The sequence below is a fragment of the Maniola hyperantus genome, chromosome 9 (genome assembly GCF_902806685.2).
Source record: "Maniola hyperantus chromosome 9, iAphHyp1.2, whole genome shotgun sequence".
Classification (NCBI taxonomy): domain Eukaryota; kingdom Metazoa; phylum Arthropoda; class Insecta; order Lepidoptera; family Nymphalidae; genus Maniola; species Maniola hyperantus.
This window is the reverse complement of record NC_048544.1, coordinates 9,111,823-9,136,192: the sequence shown is the minus strand read 5'-3', so window position 1 is coordinate 9,136,192 and position 24,370 is coordinate 9,111,823. Positions and strand designations below refer to the sequence as shown.

At 36.4% G+C, this 24,370-nt stretch overlaps 1 protein-coding gene across 3 annotated transcripts in view; it reads left to right on the top strand.

Annotated features, from left to right (window-relative positions):
- Positions 1–22,904, top strand: part of Lim1 (LIM homeobox 1) — a 105,646-nt gene extending 82,742 nt beyond the window's left edge. For 2 of the 3 annotated variants that reach the window (XM_069500782.1, XM_069500780.1), the window contains exons 6-7: positions 16,850–17,108; positions 18,076–22,904. In XM_069500782.1, the coding sequence (XP_069356883.1) occupies positions 16,850–17,108; positions 18,076–18,230 (414 nt within the window). In that variant the 3' untranslated portion in view covers positions 18,231–22,904. The remainder of the gene's footprint in view (positions 1–16,849; positions 17,109–18,075) is intronic. The other variant, XM_069500781.1, reaches the window with a different exon arrangement.
- The last annotated feature ends 1,466 nt before the right edge of the window (positions 22,905–24,370 follow it).

Sequence of the window (24,370 nt, the reverse complement as noted above, 5' to 3'; positions counted from 1 at the left end):
CGAGGTGTATTCATAGTTCATACAGCTTGACGCTTAGTTGGAGAGGTAAAGGGAATATTAGTCATTTAACATGGCTAATATTCTTTAAAAAAAAACCCATACAAAAACCCATACACCTTGATCCAATGTTTTTATATCCAATAAAAATATTTTCCTTAATCCTTGCCCTTTTCAATCTCATACCTACTTAAGTACTTACAAGGAGCTAAGATCTACCTTGGCGCTGCAATAATATACTTAACTATTAAAGATTATGAATTAATGTAGGTAAATTTCTGTTCCGTGGGTAAATGTGGTGGTTTTCTGGTGGGAGGCTTCGGCCGTGGCCTACCGGCAAAGCCGTGCCGCTAAGCGATTTAGCGTTCCGGTACGATGCCGTGTAGAAACCAAAGGGGTACCTATGGGTTTAATAAAAACTGCCATATCCCTTCCAGGTTAGCCTGCTATCATCTTAGACTGCATCATCACTTACCACCAGGTGAGATTGCAGTCAAGGGCTAACTTGTATCTGAATTTAAAAAAAAATGTCATAGTTTATAAATAATTCTGAAATCATTGCCTCATTAGGAAGAAAATTCAATTCCAAACTCTATTATTTTACTCAACCAAAAATCATTACCAGAGTCCTATACCCGAAGGGTGCCAACGCCTATTTACTAAGAATCCGCTGTCCGCCTGTCCAAGGCCTGTCCGTCTGTCCTTCTGCTGTCAGCGGGCTGTATCTCGTGAACTAATAGGTGGCGAGTTGTAGAAAGTAGTGGAAATTTTCACAGAATGTGTATTTTTATTGCCGCTAGAACAACAAATTTAATAAAAAATTAAAATGGCTGGCATGAAAATTAAAAAGTGTTTTCCTGTACGATGCAGGTACGGTACACTTCGTGTGCAAGCGCGACTCTCGTCTTGGCCAATTTTCCCCATTTCACAGTTCACACCATACTTTTGATTTTTAACATTACAATGAAATAAGTAGGGTGTTTCAGAGGTGCAAGCGATTCCTTATCGAAAGCCGTTGAAAAGTAAATAGAAGTCACGCTCAAATGGATTTAGATAAAGACTGCCATTTTGAAAAGCGTGACCAATAACTGCCAATAACAGTTGTGTATGTTATCAGTGTGTGATAACAGTTCTATTTATGAATGCTTCACGCCGATTGGCTGTGCTGGCAACAATGTCGTTTATAGAATCATATTAACTTTTCAAATAGGCTACAAATTTCAGCCCAACCCGTCCAGTATTTACTTAGTTTGAGCTGCGTGTTGATAGATCAGTCAGTCAGTCAATCAGTCAGCCACCTTTCCCTTTTATATATTTAGAAGACTAGCTGATGCCTGCGACTTCATGCCCGTGGATTTAGTTTTAAAAAACCCTTGGGAATTCTTTGATTTTCCGGGATAAAAAGTAGCCTATGTCACTCTCCAGGTCTTTAACTATACCTATCTATAACCTACCATGCAAAAATCACGTGGATCCGTTGCTCCGTTGCGGTAGAGATTACAATCTCAAAAACGACTTTCGGGGTTCCTTGAGGCGCGGCGGAGTCGCGAGCTATTAAGAAACCAAAATCTCAGCGGTCTATAACCCCCACAGGTACCTTAGAAGACCACTCTGCAACCGTCTTAATATAACAAATTTAAATTAAAAACATTAAAACCTCATATCGTCACGTGATTAAAAAAAAGTTAAAACTTGGCTCCTGTTTAATTTACCGTGCGGCTCACTCCAATCTGTGACTTGTCTTATTTCAGTTAATTAGCTCCCGTCGCTGCCGTTGCGTTATTCTCGTTCACTTTCTATTTAAACTAACGGACTAAGAGCCAGTGCGTGCCAGACCTTCGTTATTTTATAAAAGCTGAAAGTTTGCTATATGTATTATCCCCAACATTGGGAGAAACGTTTGTTTGGATGTTTGTTTGGATCATGGTGGCTTTGGGTCCTTTAGGAGATAACAGGTAGGTTAATAAAGGTGTAAAAAATCTTACGTCAAAGTATAAATATATCATGTCCCTCCATCATATCCACTCTCTGCCAGACACCTTTATATTTTTTAAACTTTAACGGTGTCTGGCAGGGGTTGCCACGACAACTAAGTGTCTGTCAATGCATGACGTGATTTCTAATGCTATTCCAAAGAAAATTTTAAAAAGACTTTGACGTAAGATTTTTTAAAACTTTATTACCTGTTATCTCCCAAAGCCACCACAATTCAAACAAACATAAAACAAACGTTCCTCCCAATGTTGGGGATAATAAGCAGATAAACTTGCAACTTTTATAAAATAACGACGGTCTGGCACGCGCTGGCTCTCTCTCTCTCTATAACTTTCTCATATCTCGTTATTTGTTTTACGATTTTAATTATGTGCTTTGTTGTTTGTTAAAGAGTAAAACATGTTGGGGAAACATAGTAGACGTGATAACATCTCGGATTATAAGCATTGTTATACCTAATTAATTCTATATGATTAACGTACGTCTAAAGACACTCGTGTACTTTTTAATTAACTTCTAAATAGTGGTTATTTAAAACTTTGTGAGGCAGGCACATTGAATTTCCATGCAGTCCTAAACCGCGCTAGAGAAGTTTTCATGTGTCGGTTGCTGACTGTCCATAAAAAACCGGCCAAGTGCGAGTCAGACTCGCGCACCGAGGGTTATGTACTTGGGTATTTTTTCGACATTTTGCACGATAAATTAAAAACTATTATGCATAAAAATAAATAAAAATCTGTTTTAGAATTTACAGGTAAAAGCCCTTTCATAATATGATACCCCACTTGGTATACTTAGTTAGGTAGGTATGTTACTTTGAAAATTGAAAATACTTAATTATTTGTTTAACCGATTTTGATGAAATTTGGTACAAATATAGCTTGCATCCCGGGAAAGGACATAGGCTACTTTTGATCCCAGAAAAACAGTGTGTTCCCACGGGATTTTAAAAAACCTAAATCCACGCGGACGAAGTCGCGGGCATCATAATATAGTACCTACTCTATAAGTGGTACTACAATAGAATAATGGAGTCATAAAACATTCTACGAGTAATCTTTTTAATTTAATAGTTATGCCGTACATATTCTGTTTTTAACTGTCTGTCAGTGTATCGCCGTAAAATATTCTACGCTTCGATCACGATTTCGTAATCGTAATGAAATACGAAGATTTCGCGCCTTTATTGACCGTGAAAACTTCTAAAGTGAATAAATTCTTCTTCTTAAACTATTGTAAGTAGAAAAACTGCGCTGCTTTATAAAAGTACTGGTTATTGCTAAGAAGCAGTTTTTTCGTTGGTACGAAATGAGGCAACGATCGTTGAACAAACGTCTTACAAAATTTTCCTAATCTTTGAATTCTGTCACTGCAGTTTTTCTTGACTGGAACTGGTTTATCCGTGAAGTGAACAAATTCAATAAATGTCACATACCTACTTTATCAGCTTTGATGTCGATTTCTGCACTTCTGCGCTGTTTATACAAAAAAACCCGGCCAAATGCGAGTCAGGCTCGCACAATGAGGGTTGTATTTTTTCGACATTTTGCAGGATAATTCAAAAACTATGATACATAAAAATAAATAAAAATCCCCCACTTGATATAGTTATCTTACTTAGAAAATTTACATAGAATAGACAGACAGACAGACAACAAAGTGATCCTGTAAGGGTTCCGTTTTTCATTTTGAGGTACGGAACCCTAAAAAGAGGTAAATATTAAAACGCTATTTATTGTTCTAGGTATGTTAGCATTGTACCAAATAAAACTCCAGATAGGCAAAGCTCATACATTCATATTCCAGAAAGTGAAGTCAAATTCGTAGGCTTGTATGTATGCCACTTATGTAGCGGTACAGGCAACATAGATATGCATTGGCGTCTGGCAGGTGTCAACGACACCTTCAAGTATATGCCTGACTGTCTGTCTGACCCTGTGCTAGTCTAACCAGGTCAAGTTACTCATTGGTCTTCTTGCAAGTTACAACCGCTATCTATGAGAAAAGCCGAGAACCGAACAGAGTAGAGGGCTATAGTTACCAGCATTGCAAAGACACATAATTGCGGACACGATCTTCAGTTATGAAGAATACTTACAAACTAGAAAAGTGAGAGTAGTTTGTACTCCAGCTAAGAAGCGGAGGACGCGTAATTTTGCCTTCAAGTAAATCCATAAAACTGTATGCAATTATATACGTAGCTGCTACGTAATATATCAAACGAACACACAAATAAGATGTATGAAGGCGCGCGGAAATAATTACTTTTACCTTTTGCTACGCCAATTGGCTGTACATGGGCCGTGCGCGTGCGGTGTGGTCGCGGCTTCAACCACGCCATCTCAGCGTTCCTTTTTTAAATGCGTCCCCGGTTTGTTTTGTTCTGTTCTGGTGCGTTTGAATTTTATTGACACTTAATATTTGTTAGCTTTTAAAATAAATTCTAATCTGTATATTTATGAAAGGACCATCTGATTGGCATAAACGTATGTAGAGCTCTAGAAAATTAAGGGTTTGCATGGAGGAACTCTATAAACAAACGTTTAGCGAAGAAGCGTTAAGGAAATTATATGACGAGATGACGGTCAACCTTCTGATAAACTATAGGATCTAATGGATAAATTTGACATTTTGACAGATTCCCAACATGTTCCCAACAAAAAAATTGTCATAATGTTAAAAGTCGTTAGATAAAGTTTATCACGAGGTTGTGAAATGTGTAACCTAAGGTTAATTTGTGAACATGTTTTGTTTTTAAAAAAATGGACACCGCGAGCTTGCAAAACCGCTAAGGTGCCCAAATCGTACAAATGGCAGAAAAAAATGTAAACAAAATGCCGAAAAACTGTTACTATAAACTGTGCTAAGTAGGTAGGTTTAGATAAGGAATTGCGTCCTCAGCAGACGATTTTAAAAGTTCTAGACTAGAGGCTAGTGAACGTGTTTTGTTTTCATTTAAATTTACACTCGCGGTAGATTTGTGTGCGCAAAATCGCTAGGGTGCCCAAATCAGCGTTCACCCGTTCCCATATGGCGCATGATATTGTTTATGGCGGAAAGAAAAATGAAAACAAAATGCCGAACAACTGTTCGATGCTTAAGTATTATAGTTAAGTTGGTATTGTGTCGGGCCCAGTGGGGAGTTGGCCGCCCGCTGGGGCGCTCTCAATCTCTAAGACCAAATTACTAGTTCATCTCGGTCACCTTACTTGCCAGATTACACATTAGGATTTTAGGATTTAAGCGGAATTATATAGGATTAACATTATAGAAAAAGGGCTTTTAAGTTAACAACTTGTTGTACAAAACATACAGCCAAGTCTGGCAAGTGGTCTGGCAACTTTTGGTAGTTATGATAAAACAATCTTCGTTTTCGTAGAGTTAACATTTCTCCTTGATTTAGCATCTGCGCTTACTATCTTTGACTAATTTAAAAGTTAGAACTAAGACTCAAGAGTCAAGACCACTAAAAGTTTATGATAGTAATCTTAAGGTGCCTACGCTTACATGGACAATGGAAATTCCTCAATTCCAGGCAATTTAGTCAATTATGACGTCGGGACCACATGAAGAAATTTACTGTAATGCCCAGATATATCCGAAAATTTCAGCAATGTTATGCAAAAGTATTGCTCCAGATTGATTTGATGGAAATGACACATATAAGCGCACCATTAGGTATTTAGGTACCCTAGATTTCTAAAAAGGTCTGCAGCTATTCAAGCTTATTGCGTATCTCGATGCCTAGACTTGTAATTTAGGTATGCACGACGCAGTGTCAAAAAAAATGCGGTGAAACGCCGAATTTGTTATTAGGTAACTTTGGTGACGACCTAGATAAGGTCATAAGCACTGAATTTCTTATGAAAGACAACGATAGTGATGACACCGTTACGCAGTATTTGTTAGATAGGCACTTTGCGTATTGCACACTCTACAACCCAATTAAATGCCCACTAAGTTACGCAATAGGACTGCAGTTGTACAACGTAGATAGGAATAATTGGAATTAAGTTTCTCTACGTGATCATGTCAGAAATGAGGAAATGATCCACCAAAGTAACCGACATAGCTCAACGGGTTGCGAATCTTTGCGAATCTGAAGTGGCAACGGGCAGGCCACATAGATCGAAAAAGCAATAGACGCTGGGGTTGTCGCTGGAGTGGTGACCTCGCACCGGAAAGCGCAGCATTGGCAGACTGTAGAAAACTCAATGGACGAGATTAAACGAGTCGCAGGGATCCGCTGGATTCAGGCGTCGCTCGTGGTAAGATCGTGGTCCTTACGACTCGTGTGGGTATTCGTAAGTTCCAAGTGCCCCACAAGAGACCTGTCCCGTAGTGGACGTCTATCGGTTGACGACGACAAAATTAAAAAACAAACATAGCAGCAACCATAGGAGCAACATGATATTAACAGAACCGGAGACTTACGTAATGCTGTATATGCCTATAATTGATGATTGTAGTAGGACTGGAATTGTTTGTGACATGTTTTTAATATTTACATCTACATAACATTTAATAAAATAAAATATAGGTATTACCGATCGTAACTACTCGTACCGTCCAAATATTGGGGTTATTTCAGGGGCGGACCAACAAATTCCTGAAAGGCCGTCAACGCATTGGCGGTTCCTCTGACCTCTGGTGCTGCAAATGTTCGTGGGCGGCGGTAATCACTTGGCATCAGGTGACACGCCTGCTAAATATTATAATTAAAAAAAAATAGGTAAATGAAAAAATAACCCTTGCAAGTCGCAATTAATGCACGAAGCTGCGTAAAATCCGCCGAATTATGCCGATGGTATATTTTATAGACAGCCCGTTGTTGTTTATTTTGTTATGTCGACTCATTAGCGCTGGGGCGCCTCAGCCTAGTGATGTGACTCAATCGATCCATGAATTCATCCAAAATGAATATTAATATAATAAATAATATCTGTCCCGGATGTACTCACGTGTTGAGTCGACATTAGCCCGACTAGTTTCGAACCCATACGGGGTTATTTTTCAAGGGATTCCGTTCGCGCACGTGCCGCGGTTATGACGCTGAGTTTAAACGCTATTAATATAATAAATTTATGATTTGAAAGAAATAAATTAGAAATATTTTAAATACTGAAAAGCAACAATTTTTTAAAGCATTTATGCTTTATTACACATTAGAAAAAGGTACCTAGTACCTACCTAAAATAAATCAATTTCCTACCAACCAATGTTTATATTTTTTTGATATAGGTACCTAATCATTTAGAAGCTTGGGTTAGAAGTTGAGTAAAATTAATGTAAAAATAATTTATTATATTACAAAATATGTCGGTTGCAGCTAATAAAGATAAAATCACGATACGATTCTCCTCATCTATCTTTTATTAGATTATTATACTTTTTATAGATTTTTTTTGCAAAAATAATAAAAAGCGACTTCAATACCCAACCGTGTTTGTACACTAAAAAAAACTTTTTACCGAATATAATATGTATACAGGAGTTAATATACTTAGTTTATAGTTATTATATATTATATAGTAGTAGGTATATAGTTAGTAAGCCGGATGTTTTGTAAAAATAATGCCACATTTGTATAACGGAGTTTGCTTGACTCTATACAACCTATACATCACTAGTCTACCGCAGGTAGGTCAGAGCGTTGTCGTTATTTATATTGAGGGCAGAACAATATCCTCGCTGATCTCTTATATTAATCATCTCTTTATTTCCAACCAGCCACGTGAATATAATTATCAATAGATTTTTTGCTCAGCATATTCTCGAACGTATAAAAGTTAACTATATAAGAAATTAAAAGAGTTCTAGGATGGGTTTTTGCTAAAATCGCAAAACAGCTAAAATCTCATTCATTTTACTAACATTTAATAGCGGTTTTAAAACAATATCTTAACTACTCTAGCGGCGCCATTAAGGTGATCGCACACGGTCGTAAGACAATAGACACGTACGGGTATCTACTACCTATATTGGACAAGGTGCGGAGATATTGTGACTAATTATGTATCTGCTAGGTTACGTAAACTTAAATCTTTAGTTACAACGCGTCTGTCTCAGACGAAGCCTACAAAAACACAAAGCCTACAGACAAACACAGCTGGCTATTTTTTTTTCTAATTTATTCAAATTGGGTATCGTTGTACACTTTGTAATTGTCAAATTGGGGAATCTGTAAGTTAATAATGAAATGGTGATAATTAATTAACGAGGGTTCCAAACGCACCCAGGTCTGAGAAGAGCCCACAACAAACTCAGACGGGTATTCAATTTATTATCACCATTTCAGAATATTACTTAAAACTTATTAGAACTATTAAAGATGTTAAAGCGAATCATTTCCAAGCTTTCTCATAATTTAAACAATTCTTGACTTTTGTTGAGATACTTCCCCAATATTATGTCTCCTGGGAGCTTATTGTAAAAACGTACACAATTTTTCGGTATGCGGTCACCTTTACACGATGTACCCACTACCCACTTTACTTCTGAAAGATTACAATCACGGTCATTTTATTTTGCGTTTAATATCGGAGTAAAGTCAGTGGGAAACATCCGCGTTCCAACTTCATATGAACTGTAAGTGTAGTGCTTAATACTGGGATTTTATGAGGTTTATAAGGCGTCAGAGTTGCGGTAAAAGAATGGGCTCTCCCAGCGGTAGACGTATGAAATATAGTGTTTAACACCGCTCGGCTTGTTCGGGCGACACCCCGCGGTGCAGTAAGAGCCGGTTCCCACTTGTCGTCTCTCGGGAATTTTATATGAAGCTATTCACACTTGTCTGGAACATCCGATTAAAATTCGGGCCAACAGCCGTCGGCGTCAAGTGGGAACGGGCTGTAAGCTTAGTACAAAATTATACATCACACCGATGACGTTGATAGAATTCGAGCGTCGAAACAGTTTAGCCTTAAAGTAAAATAGACCTTAATTTTGTTGTATTAAAGCTCAAATTCGTCTATACATTACAGCCAGTGCTCCAAGCGGAAAACTTGTAAAATTAAAATGGTCGGACTGAATTTTTGACTTTACTCAAGGAACTTTAGGTCCATTTTACTCTGACGTTATTATGTTTTGATCTCGAGTTCTATTGTGGACACCGGTTTAGCGGTTGCGACTTGCAAGTCCAAAAATCAGATTTTACAGTACTAGATGATGCTCCTAATTTCTTCCGCGTAGATTTAGATTTTTAAAAATCCTGTGAGAACACTGCGATTTTGCGGGATAAAATGTACCTAGTAAGTATCTTTGTTCCTCTCTGCGATGCAAGCTATATCTTTGTACCTTTCAGCAATATTAATTAACCAGATGAGCCCTTTAAAACCCGTGGGAGCTCTTTGCTTTTCCGCGATAAAGAGTAGCTATCTCACTCTCTAGGTCTTTAACTAGGTACATTCTTGCAAAAATCACGTCGTTCCGTTGCTTCGTTGCGGCGTGAATGAAGGACAAACCAACAAACAAACACACTTTCGCATTTTTATGTAATAATATGGGTATAGTGATTAAACTATTAGAGCCAATTAAGTAATTTAGTACCTACTGTAATAAATTCGAACATAACATAACGTAACGTAACGGAACGTGTTTATAATCTTTTTTAAGGTTCCATACCTCCGAATGAAAAACAGAACCCTCATAGGATTACTCGTGTGTCTATCAGCTGTCTGTCCGTCTGTTACAGCCAATTTTCTCCAAATCTACAGGATTTTGTAGGTAGTACACATAATATTAATTTTTGTAACTAACATGGACATGTAATAAATGAATTATAATATTATAGAGGTCACTTTTGGGGAGCAAATTAGAAATTTAAAAAGAGTTTTGCAAACTGAACCATGTGACATATCTAATTGAAGGGCTTATTGCAAGAGTCTCAAATATAGATATATTTTTTAAAAATTATAAAATACAGTTCATGAAATACTTTTTTAATTTTAAAATATTTTTTTAGTTTTAGGAGTTAATTTAGAAAATTGATGAAGCTTGAGCATTGCCTACTTTTTATCTCCGAAATTATTGAGCAGAAAAGCTTGGAAATAATACAGAAAATAATTCTGTATCTACTTATAGATTACAGGAAAATCTATAAGGAGTCCTATGGTCTTAAAATAACATTGTAAATTGTGCGTACAAACTTATACGTATTTAATATTTATCGTACTATGGTACCTTCTCCACGCGAGTTAAACTCGCACTTGTCTGGTTTTTAGGATTCTGTACGTCTGTTTGTCAGCGGGCTGTATCACATGAACCGTAATAGATAGCTCTCTACCTATTCCGGTTCATGAGATACAGTTCATGAAATTTTCACAAAATCAAACAAACAAACTTTCGAAGAGTTCCCACGGGATTCTTATAAAACTAAACCCACGCGTAGGTACGAAGTCGCGGGCTTCAACTAGTATGTACCTACATACACATATTTCTATTGCCACTATAACAATAAAATATTAAAAAAAACCAAGAAAGCGAATTGCAAAATTAAAAAAATAAATGATAAGTATAGGTAACATAGTGTTATAATCTTCTAGGTACCTACTACCTACCTATGATGGTACGGAACATTTCGTGTGCAAGTCCGACTCGCACTTGTCTGGTTTTTTTAATGTATAATATCGGAATAGGCGTACAGAATTATATCAGTGATTGTTCAAGGTACCAGTTGCGACTACCGACGGCCGTTTTGTAACATCTTACCGTTTTTATATGTAACTAATATATTAAATCCCAATGTTAATTTGATATGAACTAATTGGTGATGAAATCTCTTATTCTTTACGAGTCTAGTAGGAATGCGATTTTATTATAGGATCTGAATCAAGCAAGATCCGCTTGCTCCAATTATAAAATACTAGATGATGCCCGCGACTTCTTCCGCGTGGATTTAGGTTTTTGGAAATTCCGTGGCAACTCTTTGATTTTTCGGGATAAGATAATAGTCTCTCCAGGTTGCACTCTATCTCTGTACGTAGTATGTACCTAATTGATACCACAAACTTCGTCCATGTGAATTTAGGTTTTTTTAAAATCCCGCGGTAACTCTTTGAGATTTTCTGGGACCAAAACTCTTATTTCCTTCCCCGAGATGGAAGCCATCATCACCTACCTACCAAACATCAAAATCGGTTAAACGGATGGGCCGTGAAAAGCTAGCAAACAGACAAACAGACACACTTTCGCATTTATAGTATTAGTATGGATGGATGCTGTCTAAAAAAATAATTTAGAGTAGAATAGAATTATTGCGAAATGCGAAAATCTGTTGGTTTATGGCTTGTTAAAAATGCACCACTATAGAAGCACCATACACTATAATATAAGCTGTGATAGCCTAGTGGTTAGGACGTCCGCCTTCTAATCGGAGGTCGGGGGTTCGATCCCGGGCACGCACCTCTAACTTTTAAGAGTTATGTGCGTTTTAATTAATTAAATATCACTTGCTTTAACGGTGAAGGAAAACATCGTGACGAAACATGCATGCCTGAGAGTTCTCCATAATGTTCTCAAAGGTGTGTGAAGTCTACCAATCCGCACATGGCCAGCGTGGTAGACTATGGCCAAAACCCTTCTCACGGCCGCGCTCTGTAGTGAGCCAATGATGGGTTGATCATGATAGAAGCACCCGAAGGACCACTAAAGAAGGAAACTTATTTCGCTTGAGGACCTTTAGATACCTACTAGGTTCCTATGCAAGGAAAACTGCTAGACAAGCTGGCCATCATGTTAATGATGGAACCTTTGATTTTATATTAGCTTCTATGTAAAACCATCAACATAGTTGTATCAGTGTTATGATGGCGTTCCAATAAAGTGTAAATCATAAGTTTATGCGAACAGAGGCTACTAATAAACATAAAATACCTTACTAAATACTTAATAGGATAACAATTTAGTAGTAAAATCACCTATTAAAATTAACAACGGCAGTAAGGTATAAGTAAGTACATTAATAAGTTCTGTCAGGTATATTGTTAATAGGTAAGAAGGCATTGTGAGGGAAGTGCTTTTAGCACATAAAAAATATCAAAGTACCTATTTCAAAAATCATCTCCATAAACAAACCAAAATCAGGAGTAACCTATTTCAAAGATCTACCTAATATAAAACTTTGATTCGAAAACCCCATCTGAAACACAATTGAAGGTATAACTTTCAAGTTAAAGTTTAAAAAAACACGATTATTTTGTACAATTTATCGGTCTCGGAGACAAACAGATTTAGAGATTAACATAAAAATAAACTTAATTACTACCGATAGAAGAGTAGACGTAACTTGCTTTTATTCAAACTTAGAAACACTTCCGCGTACAACAGTAAAATCACTTTGGCAAAACAAATTGTTTTTTAATGTGTGAAATAAAGAAAATGGTTTATTTGCCGGTGAATTTACTGTGTTATTTAACGCTTGTTTAATTAATTACGTGCAAATTGAAGTAAAACGATGATGATTGATGATGATGTCCTTGACACTGCTTAGTTCCTGATGAATTTAGGTATAGGTTTTAAAAAGTTTGCTAAAAAAGTTTCATCATCATCATCAACAGATAGACGTCCACTGCTGGATGTAGTAACCCGTTGAGCTCTGTCGGTTACTCTAGTTCTCCTATACGGATCTCCTCATTTTTGATTTTCATATGGTCACGTAGAAAAACTCCAAGCATAGCTCACTCCATCGCCCGCTGAGTGATTCTGAGCTTTCTTATGAGGCCCATAGTTAGCGACCATGTCTCGGATCCATAATATGCTAAGAACAATTTTGTCATTTCTTTATCTTCATCACTTCATCCTTACATAATAATATATCGTACGTCGCTGTACCTACCAGCGGCGAAGAGTCAATATAACACGATTCCTATCGGCTTCCCTTTAAGAATTGGCATAATATAGCGTAAGTAGGTACTATTCACATAAATTCCGTAATACGTTCGTAAATACAAAGGTTCGATCGTCACAAATGCTAATTTTTCTTTTGTTATTAAGTACTAATTTAAGTTAAAAACATAACAGCTAATGTAAGTAACATACACCTACGTCCTACAGTCCTACACTACACCGTACAAGCCGTAAAATATCGGATTCCCTAGTTAGATTTTTGCTTAGTATTTATCTCTTTCATTTCCCTAGCGAAAGCGAAAGGAGCGAACTAGGTCTGTCTCGCTCTACGGTCGACTAATAAAGAGCACACCAATTTAATCTGGCCCAGTAGCGAATACGAATTTGGAACTCTGACAGGTCAGACAAATTTGACGTAAATAACTCGGTTGGATCCGAGTTACCCTATAATACCTCCAAATTAAAAATTATATTAATAGTATTGTTTTAACAGGTACATGCTACTATTTTGAGTATTTTGTATTTTGAAGGGTTATTTGATATTGATACATTTGTTTTTGTGAAGCGGCCATGCTTGTTTGTTTTTAAAGTTGTTAGTGGTGTTTTATTTTGATATAATAAATTGGGGATGTGATTAATAACTTATAAGTGTAAGTTCACGGTAATTTTGATTCAGTTTGGTAAGCCAAAATCAGAAATGGCCTTAATTCACATAGATTGTTGTTTAACAGATTTCTTGTTACGTAACGATAGTAATTTTTCTAAATTAAGTTTTGAAAACAAAAATCGAACAGCTGATATTCTTTTAGGTAAGTACGTTTCCGGCTTCCCTTTATCAGATTTTCACCCTTCGCCACTGGTACCTACCCTACGGAATAGCGGAATACGGAATACCAAGGTATTTGATATTATAACCTAATGAAGATTAAATTTTAATTTTTAATAATATTTCCTTTCAGTCTTTGCATTCAAATGCCTGCGGATTCACCACTTTTTTGGTTTACATAAGTCTAGCCTCTCTCAACCGCCAGGTCTTATGTATTCTGCTCTTGATATAGCAAAAAACCAATGCCATTGTCAGGTTCAATTTAAAACTATGTCACTCGGTACCATGGCTAATGTAATGGCACTATCACACGTGAAGTGCGATATCGCCGTTAAGACCAACTTATAGATTAGATGCGGCATGCCACGCGGCAAGATATAGGGCTGATACCAAGTTTTGTTAATTGCGAAACACTGTAACAATCGAATGGTTTTATCGTAGGAATGTTTTCTTTTCAGCTTTAAAATATAATTAAAATCTTCTTTCATGCTAATTTTAGTCTATTTATCTAAGCAAGTAGCTATTTATAAGTCTTCGAAATACTTCTTTTATAATAACAAAGACGTGTTTACGGTTTTAAAATCCATGCCTCGATTTTTCCCGAGGTGTATTATAGTCATTTATTGGAAAAGTTACTTAGGTATACAGTATATTAAGAAAGTTCTATATAAAATAGTGGTGACACCCCTATCAATAACTCACCGTAAATTTTGAACGACCGTCTGACGTGATTTTATGATTTAGTTACACTAAATTATACGAAAATTATATTGCGTGTACTGTTTCCGTGCATAATTCATACTGTTACCGTTTTCAAGCGAACATAATATTTTTGTGTACAGTTTTATTTTTATTTGGAAAATATTCCAAAAAATAAATTGAAAAACTATTTTCTATTACACCGCATTTACACCAATGCAACGTCCCAACTCCCAAACATGTATTCTTCATGTAGTATTGCATTGTTATTTGTTGCCATTTTTTGTTTACACCAAAAACAAGTTTTGTTCAAGGCTTTGTTTGGAGTTTTAATACAAAATTTGTAAACTACCTACTCGTATAAAAAAAATGGGCACTATTTGCTGAAACAAGAGAAATAGCGAAAGAAGATATGTCAGTCAATCCCAATACGAATTTGTTATTTGACAACTCATAAGCCCGGCTGAAATCTGTTTTTGTACAATGTGCATTCATACGCCTCGGGTTCAGATTGGACTTCTTGTATTGCGCAGTCTATATTATAAGGAAAGAAGACTCAAATCACTAAGCATCCTTTAGAAGCTTAGAAGAAGAAGAAGCTTAGAAGAAGAAGGCGCGGACTGAAATCCGAAAGGTCGGCAGTTCAAACCCCACCCGTTGCACTATTGTCGTACCTACTCCTAGCACAAGCTTTATGCTTAGTTGGAGGGGAAACGGAAATATAATTCATGATTGGCTCTTCTTTTTTTTAAAAAAAACTGGCCAAGTGCGAGTCAGGCTCGCGCAATGAGGGTTCCGTACTACAGTCGTATTTTTTCAACATTTTGCAGGATAATTCAAAAACTATGATACATAAAAATAAATAAAAATCTGTTTTAGAATGCACAGGTGAAGACCTTTCATATGATACCCTACTTGATATTGTTATCTTACTTAGAAAATTGACAATACTAATTATTAGTTCATGACCACAATTTAATTTTTTTTGTGTGATCTAACCCTAAATTCACGGTTTTCAGATTTTTCCCCAAATGTCAGCTATAAGATCTACCTACCTGCCAAATTTCATGATTCTAGGTCAACGGGAAGTACCCTGTAGGTTTCTTGACAGACAGACAGACAGACAACAAAGTGATCCTATAAGGGTTCCGTTTTTCCTTTTGAGGTACGGAACCCTAAAAAGAAAAAAAAAGCTAAAGATGTGCATCTATCGATGACAATGCGAGCGAAGGTGCGAGCGTAACCTAGCATAAAAGTATGTTTGTCAAGTCGTACAGGGACTTTGTGTTTGCGGTGATACATTTTAACAGTAAAAATTTTTACAAAAAAAATAAAAACCGACTTCGTTACATAAACACTAAAAATTGAAAAATAATTTAATTTATTACCGAATATATTATGTATACAAGAGTTAATATAGTTCCATAATAATATTTTTTGGTGCCGGTGCCAATTAGCTTTAGCTGCGCGAATCGTCTAGACTTCATATTTTTATGGGACTCCACAATGGCACCTCATTGGCACCGACCCCAAAAAATATTATTATGGAACTATATTAACTCTTGTATACATAATATATTCGGTAATAAATTAAATTATTTTTCAATTTTTAGTGTTTATGTAACGAAGTCGGTTTTTATTTTTTTTGTATAAATTTTTTATTTCACAATTTTTAGTGGCCCCATGAAATTATGCTATGACTGGTTAAAAATCTACTGTTTACTAAGCTATTACACTGATCGCGAGCAATTTACTCTTATCCGTTGAGGAGTTCCAGTATCTATCTTCGAAGATGTTCATCAGATCTTCACCAAATTGAAATGGGACCAACTTTGAAGTATACCCTTTCAAACAAAAAAGAATTTTCAAAATCGGTCCAGGCGTTTTTGAGTAATCGGGGAACATACATACATTTCCGACGAATTGAGAACCTCCTCCTTTTTTTGAAGTCGGTTAAAAACAAACTCAATATCACTAACATACAACATAACGCAAACGCAGAGCTTATGAACGCGGTTACAGAAGAAAAGAGCATGAAACTTTTAGCTATAGTTTTGTTATTTGTGGGTATCGTTTAGGTACCTACTCATTGTATTTTTTCTTGGTTTTATAGTGGGTTACAAGCAAAAATTAAAAACATGACTTCTTTGCCATTTAGAATTTTTTTCAAAAAATTGATAGCTGGTGTCACCGGGGGTCAGGATGTAAGGATTCCAACGATACTCCATCCAACCAAAACCCTTCTAATTCTGAGAGGAGATCCGTGCTCTGTAGTGGGCTGGCGAGGGTAAATAAATGATGATGATGGTACTAGACCTGAGTCTTTTGATAACGAGATGTGGAGTATCAATTTAGAATTCTTGAAAGGTATTCGTAGCCCGTAGTACATAGTTGTTTTAAATCTGATATTTCTAAGAAGCTTTTAGGCTAAGAAGCCTATCCAGTTAAAATTATTATTTGAAACTAACCATTTTTTTTCTTCCACAGGTCTGGTTTCAAAACAAGCGGTCCAAGGAAAGGCGTTTAAAGCAACTAACGTCAATGGGAAGGGGCCCTTTCTTCGGCTCCTCCCGCAAGATGCGAGGCTTCCCCATGAACTTATCCCCGGGAGGGCTGGAGGAAGGGCCGCCGGGGTTCCCATACTTTGCGACAGCAGATGGAAAGTTCGAATTTGGTTATGGCCCGCCGTTTCACCATGACGCGCCGTTCTTCCATCCACCACCGGCTATGCCGTTTAACCAGCCAGGTGAGAACACTTCTTTATGTTAATAGCAAAACAAATACATACTCATAATCATTTCAGTAGCATTGAACCAGTGAAATGGACTACTTTTAGTAGGTGTAACATATAAAATTATAGTTTTAGTGCCAATTCGAAAAATCTTTTTTTCTCTAACGAAATTCATCAAGTCCACGTGAGAAAATTCATTAAAATATACTTTTTATTTCAGTTGTACAATACCACTTGTTATTAGAATAACGTGTACAAGAAAAAAAAACTTGTATACGACCTTATCTACTTTACTTATTTGTCTCAAGCTTTGCGTGGGCTCAATTTTTTATTAAATATCCAGTTTTTATGCAGAGCAATGACCATCTGATAGTCAACAACTCAAATGTAACTATAGTACGCTACAGGTCGAGGTGGTAATCGGGGAGGGAACGCCCCGCACACCCGCACAGCCCCCGCGCGGTTTACGTGTGGGTCTGCGGGGCGTCCCCACGCCTCATACCCCGATTGCCATGTCAACCTGTCGCGGACTATAGGTTTTAATACAAGAGCTACTTACCATATTGGTATCAGCATTCACTCTTTTTTTTTCTTTTTTTTTTATGTCCTTTGAAAGAGTCTAATGTCTCTACAACGAGATTGTGCCTCAAGATATTTCCATTGCAAATATATGTAATCGTCGAGTCAGATTCACTTGAATAACAAGTAGAACAATTTTGGTAGTCATGTGGATCCTAGAAATAATACCTGCTCCTATCTTGGATAAAAAAAGTATTGGAGACTTATAAATCTGTTTCTCAGACGAAGTTTATTCTTAACTAGTAGACTGCCCTTCACTTAATTTTAAATTGTCGATCTGGTGGCACGGTAGTGCCACCGCCAAGTCGAGCAAGCAAAGGCACAACCGTACCATCCTTTTCTCGGAGCCATTCAGGGCGTTTTCGCGCATATACCTAACGTATCAGGCTTTTAACGGGAGCAGGTCGTTTCGCAGGCGGAATGGAGACGCTGCAAGGCGGCGAGTTCCAGGACCAGTTTCCACCTCCAGACCACCTGGTGTTGCCGCGGCCATCTTCCCCCGAGTTCACCTTCGGCGACGCCCCTCCTCCTCTTCACCCAGAGGGTCTGGTGTGGTAGCTGAAGCCGGAGCCGCGTGACTACCACGAATGATGCGGCTCGACTGGCTTTTAAGTGGACTAAGTGATTTTTTTTCTTTCATAACGAAGTGACGATATGTGAAAGTGTTTGGTAGTTTATATCCAAAACTTTTTGTTTTGGGTTTTAGAAAAAAAACTATTAGGATGGTACATAGAGCAATGAATGGTAGACTAAAGTATGGGTTTTTGTTGTTGATTTTTTTAAGAACAATTCGGTACTAAGTATTCAAAGTCAAAGTCAAAGTCAAATGATTTATTCAAAATAGGTAATAATTTACGCTTATTGATGGTCTGGTATGGTGTTAGATTTGTAAGATATAGTGGTGATAATTATAACGCAAACTTAAAACTAAAGCTACGAGGGTTCCAAACGCGCCCAGGTCTGAGAAGAGCCCACAACAAACTCAGCCGGGTATTCTTTTTATTATCACCACTTTACAAAATTATTGAAACTTATTAGAACTATCACAAAGTCGTTAAGCAACTCATTCCCAAGCTTGCTTATCATTTAAATAATCCTTTACATTGTAATAGGATTTTTCAATTAGTTTACGTTTTATGAACACTTTGAACTTGTTGAGATTCTTCTCAACTATCAGTTATTTTTATCGGCCCTATGTCAAATGAACAGCTGCTACGTACAATTTGGATGAGCGTAATAATCTTTTTTGTCATTATGTAGATTTTATACATTAGTAGGTAGACAACTATACCTACGATAGATTTTGACTGTAAAACTTGCCTCTTTATGCACATAATATTATCCTTTACATCCATCTACTGACCGTCTTGATCGATAGCAAAAACTAAGCTTTTTGTATTTGTCAGTTCATAGATATATTATCTTTTATTTTTCACGAAACATATTCTGATTGTTTCATCTATCTATTGTAAATATGAAATGGACATAGCTCGTACATTTTACAAAATGTTATCTGGGTAATGCTGAAAATTGCTAATTACATATTATCGTTTTGATTTCAAAGCATTATTAACGCGTGTTTGTCGAGTAGGTAGAGATACAACCCTAGACACCTTATGCCACTTGAAATTTATAATAGAATTATTATAATATTATTTTTAGTCGAATTCAAATTACTTTTTTGTGATTAAGTCACATAACATATTAAGAATAATATCTACTTAGCAAAAATACTTTATTTTATGTGCTCTTAAAATGGACTAAGAGCATGCCAGACCTTCGTTATTTTATACAAGCTCAAAGTTTCTCTGCGTTTTTTCTCCAGCACAGGGAGGAACGATGAGCGAATCTGAAGTTTGGTGGCTTTGAGAGATAACAGGTAATAAAGGTGTAAAAAAAATCTTACGTCAAAATAGAAAGTAGATTATTTTAAATATTATATTCGGAATAGTATTAGAAATCACGTTGTGCGTTGCTAAACATTTAGTATCGTGGAAACCCCCTGCCAGACACCCTTGAACTTCTAAACTTTAAGGGTGTCTGGCAAGGTGTTGCTACAACATTGAGTGTCTGGCAATGCCATAGTCGTTGTTCGTTCCTCCCTGTATTAGGGACAATATGCAGCGAAATCTTCAGCTTTTATTTTGTAACGAAGGTCTGGCACGTGCTGGCTCTCTCTCTAAAACTCTTACGCTCTCTCAAAGAGTTATACAATATGTTCAGCACTGCTCGGATATTATATTTGACTCTACGATCTTGTCCTGTAATATATAATATTATAATTTATACTGTATACAAATTGTGATTGATTGTGAATAGTGTACAGAAATGTGATTATATTAATATTAATATCAATGATATCGAAGATTTATTAAGTTAAATTAAATTAATTTATTTACATTTAGCAATTTGAAAATATAAGCGGATATTTTGGTTCCTATTTTAAGATAGTACTTAACTGTTAGTTGACACGTTTTTGTTTTATGTGTATTTATTGTTTAATTTCTAATAGCCTTACCCTTATGATTAAGTAAAGATAAATATAATAATGCGTACGCCGTACACACATATAAATAAAATTTCGGTGTAAATAAAAATATATTACTGTAAATAGTTATATGCTAAGCGACTGTTTTTATTAACTGTCTATACCTAAATGTAATTGTCTTGTGAGTAAAATATACCATAGGTATATGTATACCTATGCACTTCGACAATTATATTTTTTACACACCAAGTATAATACAAAATAAATAATTCATAATATAATGACACATTTTTATTTTATTTCATAATAGCCAATCTTTATACGTATACCTATTTTTTAGGGTTCCGTAACTCAAAAGGAATAAGGAACTCCTATAGGATCATTTCATAGTCTGTCCGGTCTGTCAAATAACCTTATAGCACAAGTAAAGGAATAAATCCGAAAACCTTGAATTTTTGTTTAAGTAAGTAATATACTTACTATAAGTATCAAGTGGGGTACCATATGAAAGGGCTTAATCTGTACATCCTAAAACTTTTTATTTATTTTTAGACATAATATTTTTTGATTTATCGTGCAAAATGTCGAAAAAAAATAGCCGAGTACGGAACGGGTGCGCGAGTCTGACTCGCACTTGGCCGGTTTTTGTTACTGAGTTGGCGGGGATATTATAAACATAGTTAATTTCTATACTTTACAAATTAGTGCTGTGTCATTCTATATTATGTAAAATAGATTAAACCCTAAGATGGGGTCTTCATTTTATTCAGAGCATAATATGAAAACGGTAGGTAACTAAGTCATAAGTATCTAAACTTATTGCACCTATTAACTTAATTGAAGACTTACTTAGGCGTGGCAGAAAGAAAAGTTATAAATTCTTTATAACATTAAAGTGACAGATTAACGTGATATTAGACCGAGACCGAAATTTACCATATTTTCAAGTTAGTGTAATAACTGAAAGTAATAACAGAATTATCAAGCCTACCATTACATGCCTGTGTCACAAGATGTTATTGACATCCATACTAATATTATAAATGCGATAGTCTGTCTGTCTGTCTGCTAGCCTTTCACGGCCCATCCGTTCAACCGATTTTAGCGAAATTTGGTACAGAGATAGTCTGCATCCCGGGGAAGGACATCAAAGAGTTCCCACGGGATTTTTAAATACCGAAATCCACGCGGATGAAGTCGCGGGCATCATCCAATATTATTTAATCTGGGTAACGTATAAATAGTTTATTCAATGCAGTTATTTTTAAATAAATGCATAGAGGTATTTTGTTTTTTTAAACACAGCTAGGTATAGTTCGTAACAGGTCAAAATGGCAATCGGGGTATAAGGCGGGGGAACGCCCCGCACACCCGCACGTCACCCACACTGGGTTAACGCGGGGGCTGTGCGGGGTGTTCCCACCCCGATTGCCATGTCGACCTGTTGACATGATTATGTCTATTTTTTTCTCGACTAAATTATTTATATAACTGTAAAAATTGTAATATATTATGTATGACCTAGTTATGAAATATTTTTCGAAAGCATTTCTGTAATTAAGGGAACATTGTATTATAATATTAGATATGGAATACGTCTGTACAATGTTTCTTGGTTCGCGATATCTATTCTTCGTCTTTAATTGCATGTGGATAAACGAGTACTTATAAAAAACCATATACCTGCCCTATAATTCTATCTACGGGCGTAAACTACTTACTTAGTGTTTGTTTTTGACCTCTGATCACTCACTAAATGTCCTCTTAAACCCTTTCAAGGTATAGTTACTCATAACTTGGTAAAAATAGAGTAAATAATGGTAATCAAAATATATATTTTCTTGTATTCATCAAAACAAAGCGACTTTCGTCGTCGTCATCAACCAATAGATGTCCACTGTTGGACATAGGCAAGGCATGTAGGGACTTCAGTATGCCGCGGTCTAGCGCTGCCTGAATCCAGCGACTCCCTGCGACTTGGTCGACGATGTCGTCTGTCCGCCTATACAACGTTAGTTTTAGTATACCCAAAACCTGAAAGTAGTTTAGTCAGAATCAGTAACAGAATCGGTTGCAATCATTTTTTAGAACGTGTTATATTTTGACCAAAAAATTTACTTTAAAATCCTGCAAGTTGGGACACCTAGTTGAATGACCACATGCGCCAGCGTATTCAAGCCGTGTAAAGCGGCAGCGCACACGGTCGACGCCAGCCGTCTCGTTCGCTCACAGCCGCTCGCTTGGGGTGACCATGTTTTTGCTAAGACGACGACTCAACACAACAAGCTTAAATAACTTCGTAAAAACTTCGTTATTAAATATTTATAAAATGGTCTATAGGTATATTTCTTAATGTAAAAATATTCAAAACGTATGTTTCGGTTTTTGCGTTAACTAAAATTAACGTTGTATAAGCTTAAAAGAAAGCTCCAGAGTCACTCAGCGGGCGGTTGAGAGAGTTTCTTTCGCGGAGTTTCTCTACGTTATCAAATTAGTAATTAGGAAAGAAACTAGAGTAACCGACATTTGCGACTACATACTTATATTTCATTGTAATGCAAATAATATAAATAATCGTGAATCAAGAAACAATGTACATAAGGGTAAACAGGATCACTAATTAAGTATGTACTCTACTATAAGTGTCAATATTCGGTACATACTTGTTGTCTATCTGTATTTAGTAAATGAAATCAAAATATAATGGAATTGTCTGTAAGAATAAAATCTATTCGATAAACTAAGACTGACGTTTCATTTCTTCTACCTATATCTTTTAGGCACTTAGGGCCTGTTTACAACCGTCAGAAAAACAAATCCGTTCAGAAATCTCTTAGATTTCGGTATGTAAAAAAACACAACTCCTTTTTTGAAAGTCGGTTAAAAAAGTAGCCTATGTTACTCCTTGGTTAATCCTCTACTTGTCTGTGAATGTCCCGTCAAAATAGGTTCAGCCGTTCAGAAAGATTAGCCCGTTCAAACAGACAGAGAGACAGAGACACAAATTAAAAAAGTGTGATTCAGTTATGGTACAGTTCAAATTGAGGTAGTTATTTCGACAGACCGACACTTCAATTTTATTTATTAGTATAGAATATATATAGATATAGAAGTATGGATAAGTCTAGAAGTATAGATAGTATTATATTGTAATAACGAAGTTATCTATGAAAATGCTAGATATCAATAAAATTTTAATTCAAAAAAACTCATCACCATTTACACAACAAACACATCTTATCTGCGATCCGCTGACAATAATAGAGTATAATATAACCACCCTCAGTCGGGAGCCGTCGCTCGTAAACGAAAATTGGAACGGTCGAAGGGCACGATCACACGTGGCGGTTCGCACGCTCGAATTAGCTGCGGTGCGGTGCGAGCATGGTAATTGGAATTGGTGTTTGATGTGTAACTTCGTAATGACAGCTAGTGTACTATAATCCTTGTGTTTGCACTGTGTTAAGTTCACCTTACGTGTACTATTTGGCTTAATTTTTTTAGTTACATACTTATTATCAACATGCATAAATTTAAAGCCTGACCAGAAAAATAAAACACCTCGCCATATTTCGGAAAACCCGTGGAACTAATTTATACAAGACGATTTACTTAGTGACCATAGACCATAATACCAGTGGCGCCTCCAGAGCAATTTTCTTATATTTCTGGTCATGCTTTACAATATAATTGAATAATTTTAGAATAGAACCCATGGTTAAATTAAGAGAAAATATAAATTAATCTGTAGGTATATATTATACATATAAAATTCAAAGTCCTGACTGACTGACTGACTTATTTATATGTCAACGCACAGCCTAAACTGCTGGTCATGGAGTAATGAAATTTGGAGGGTGTGTTTTTTGTAAAGAGTAGGTATCCAATAAGAAAGGATTTTTCAAAATTCCTGAGGGGATTAAATGGGGGTTTGAAATTTATGTACCTACTCCACGTGGACGAAGTCGCGAGCAAAAGCTAGTTTAAATATATTATTTGAACCATTAGGTTTTTATTTAATTAAATGTGAAATTATGAATTAAAAACGCGGTTCTGATGGCTCTTGCATCTCTCGCAAGTTAACCTCGTGTGATCTGGATTACACCTGCTACCTATAGGTAGCAATACTACCTACTATACTAATAGGTACTATAGTACGCGACAGGTTGAAATGGCAATCGGGGAGGGAACGCCCCGCACACCCGCACAG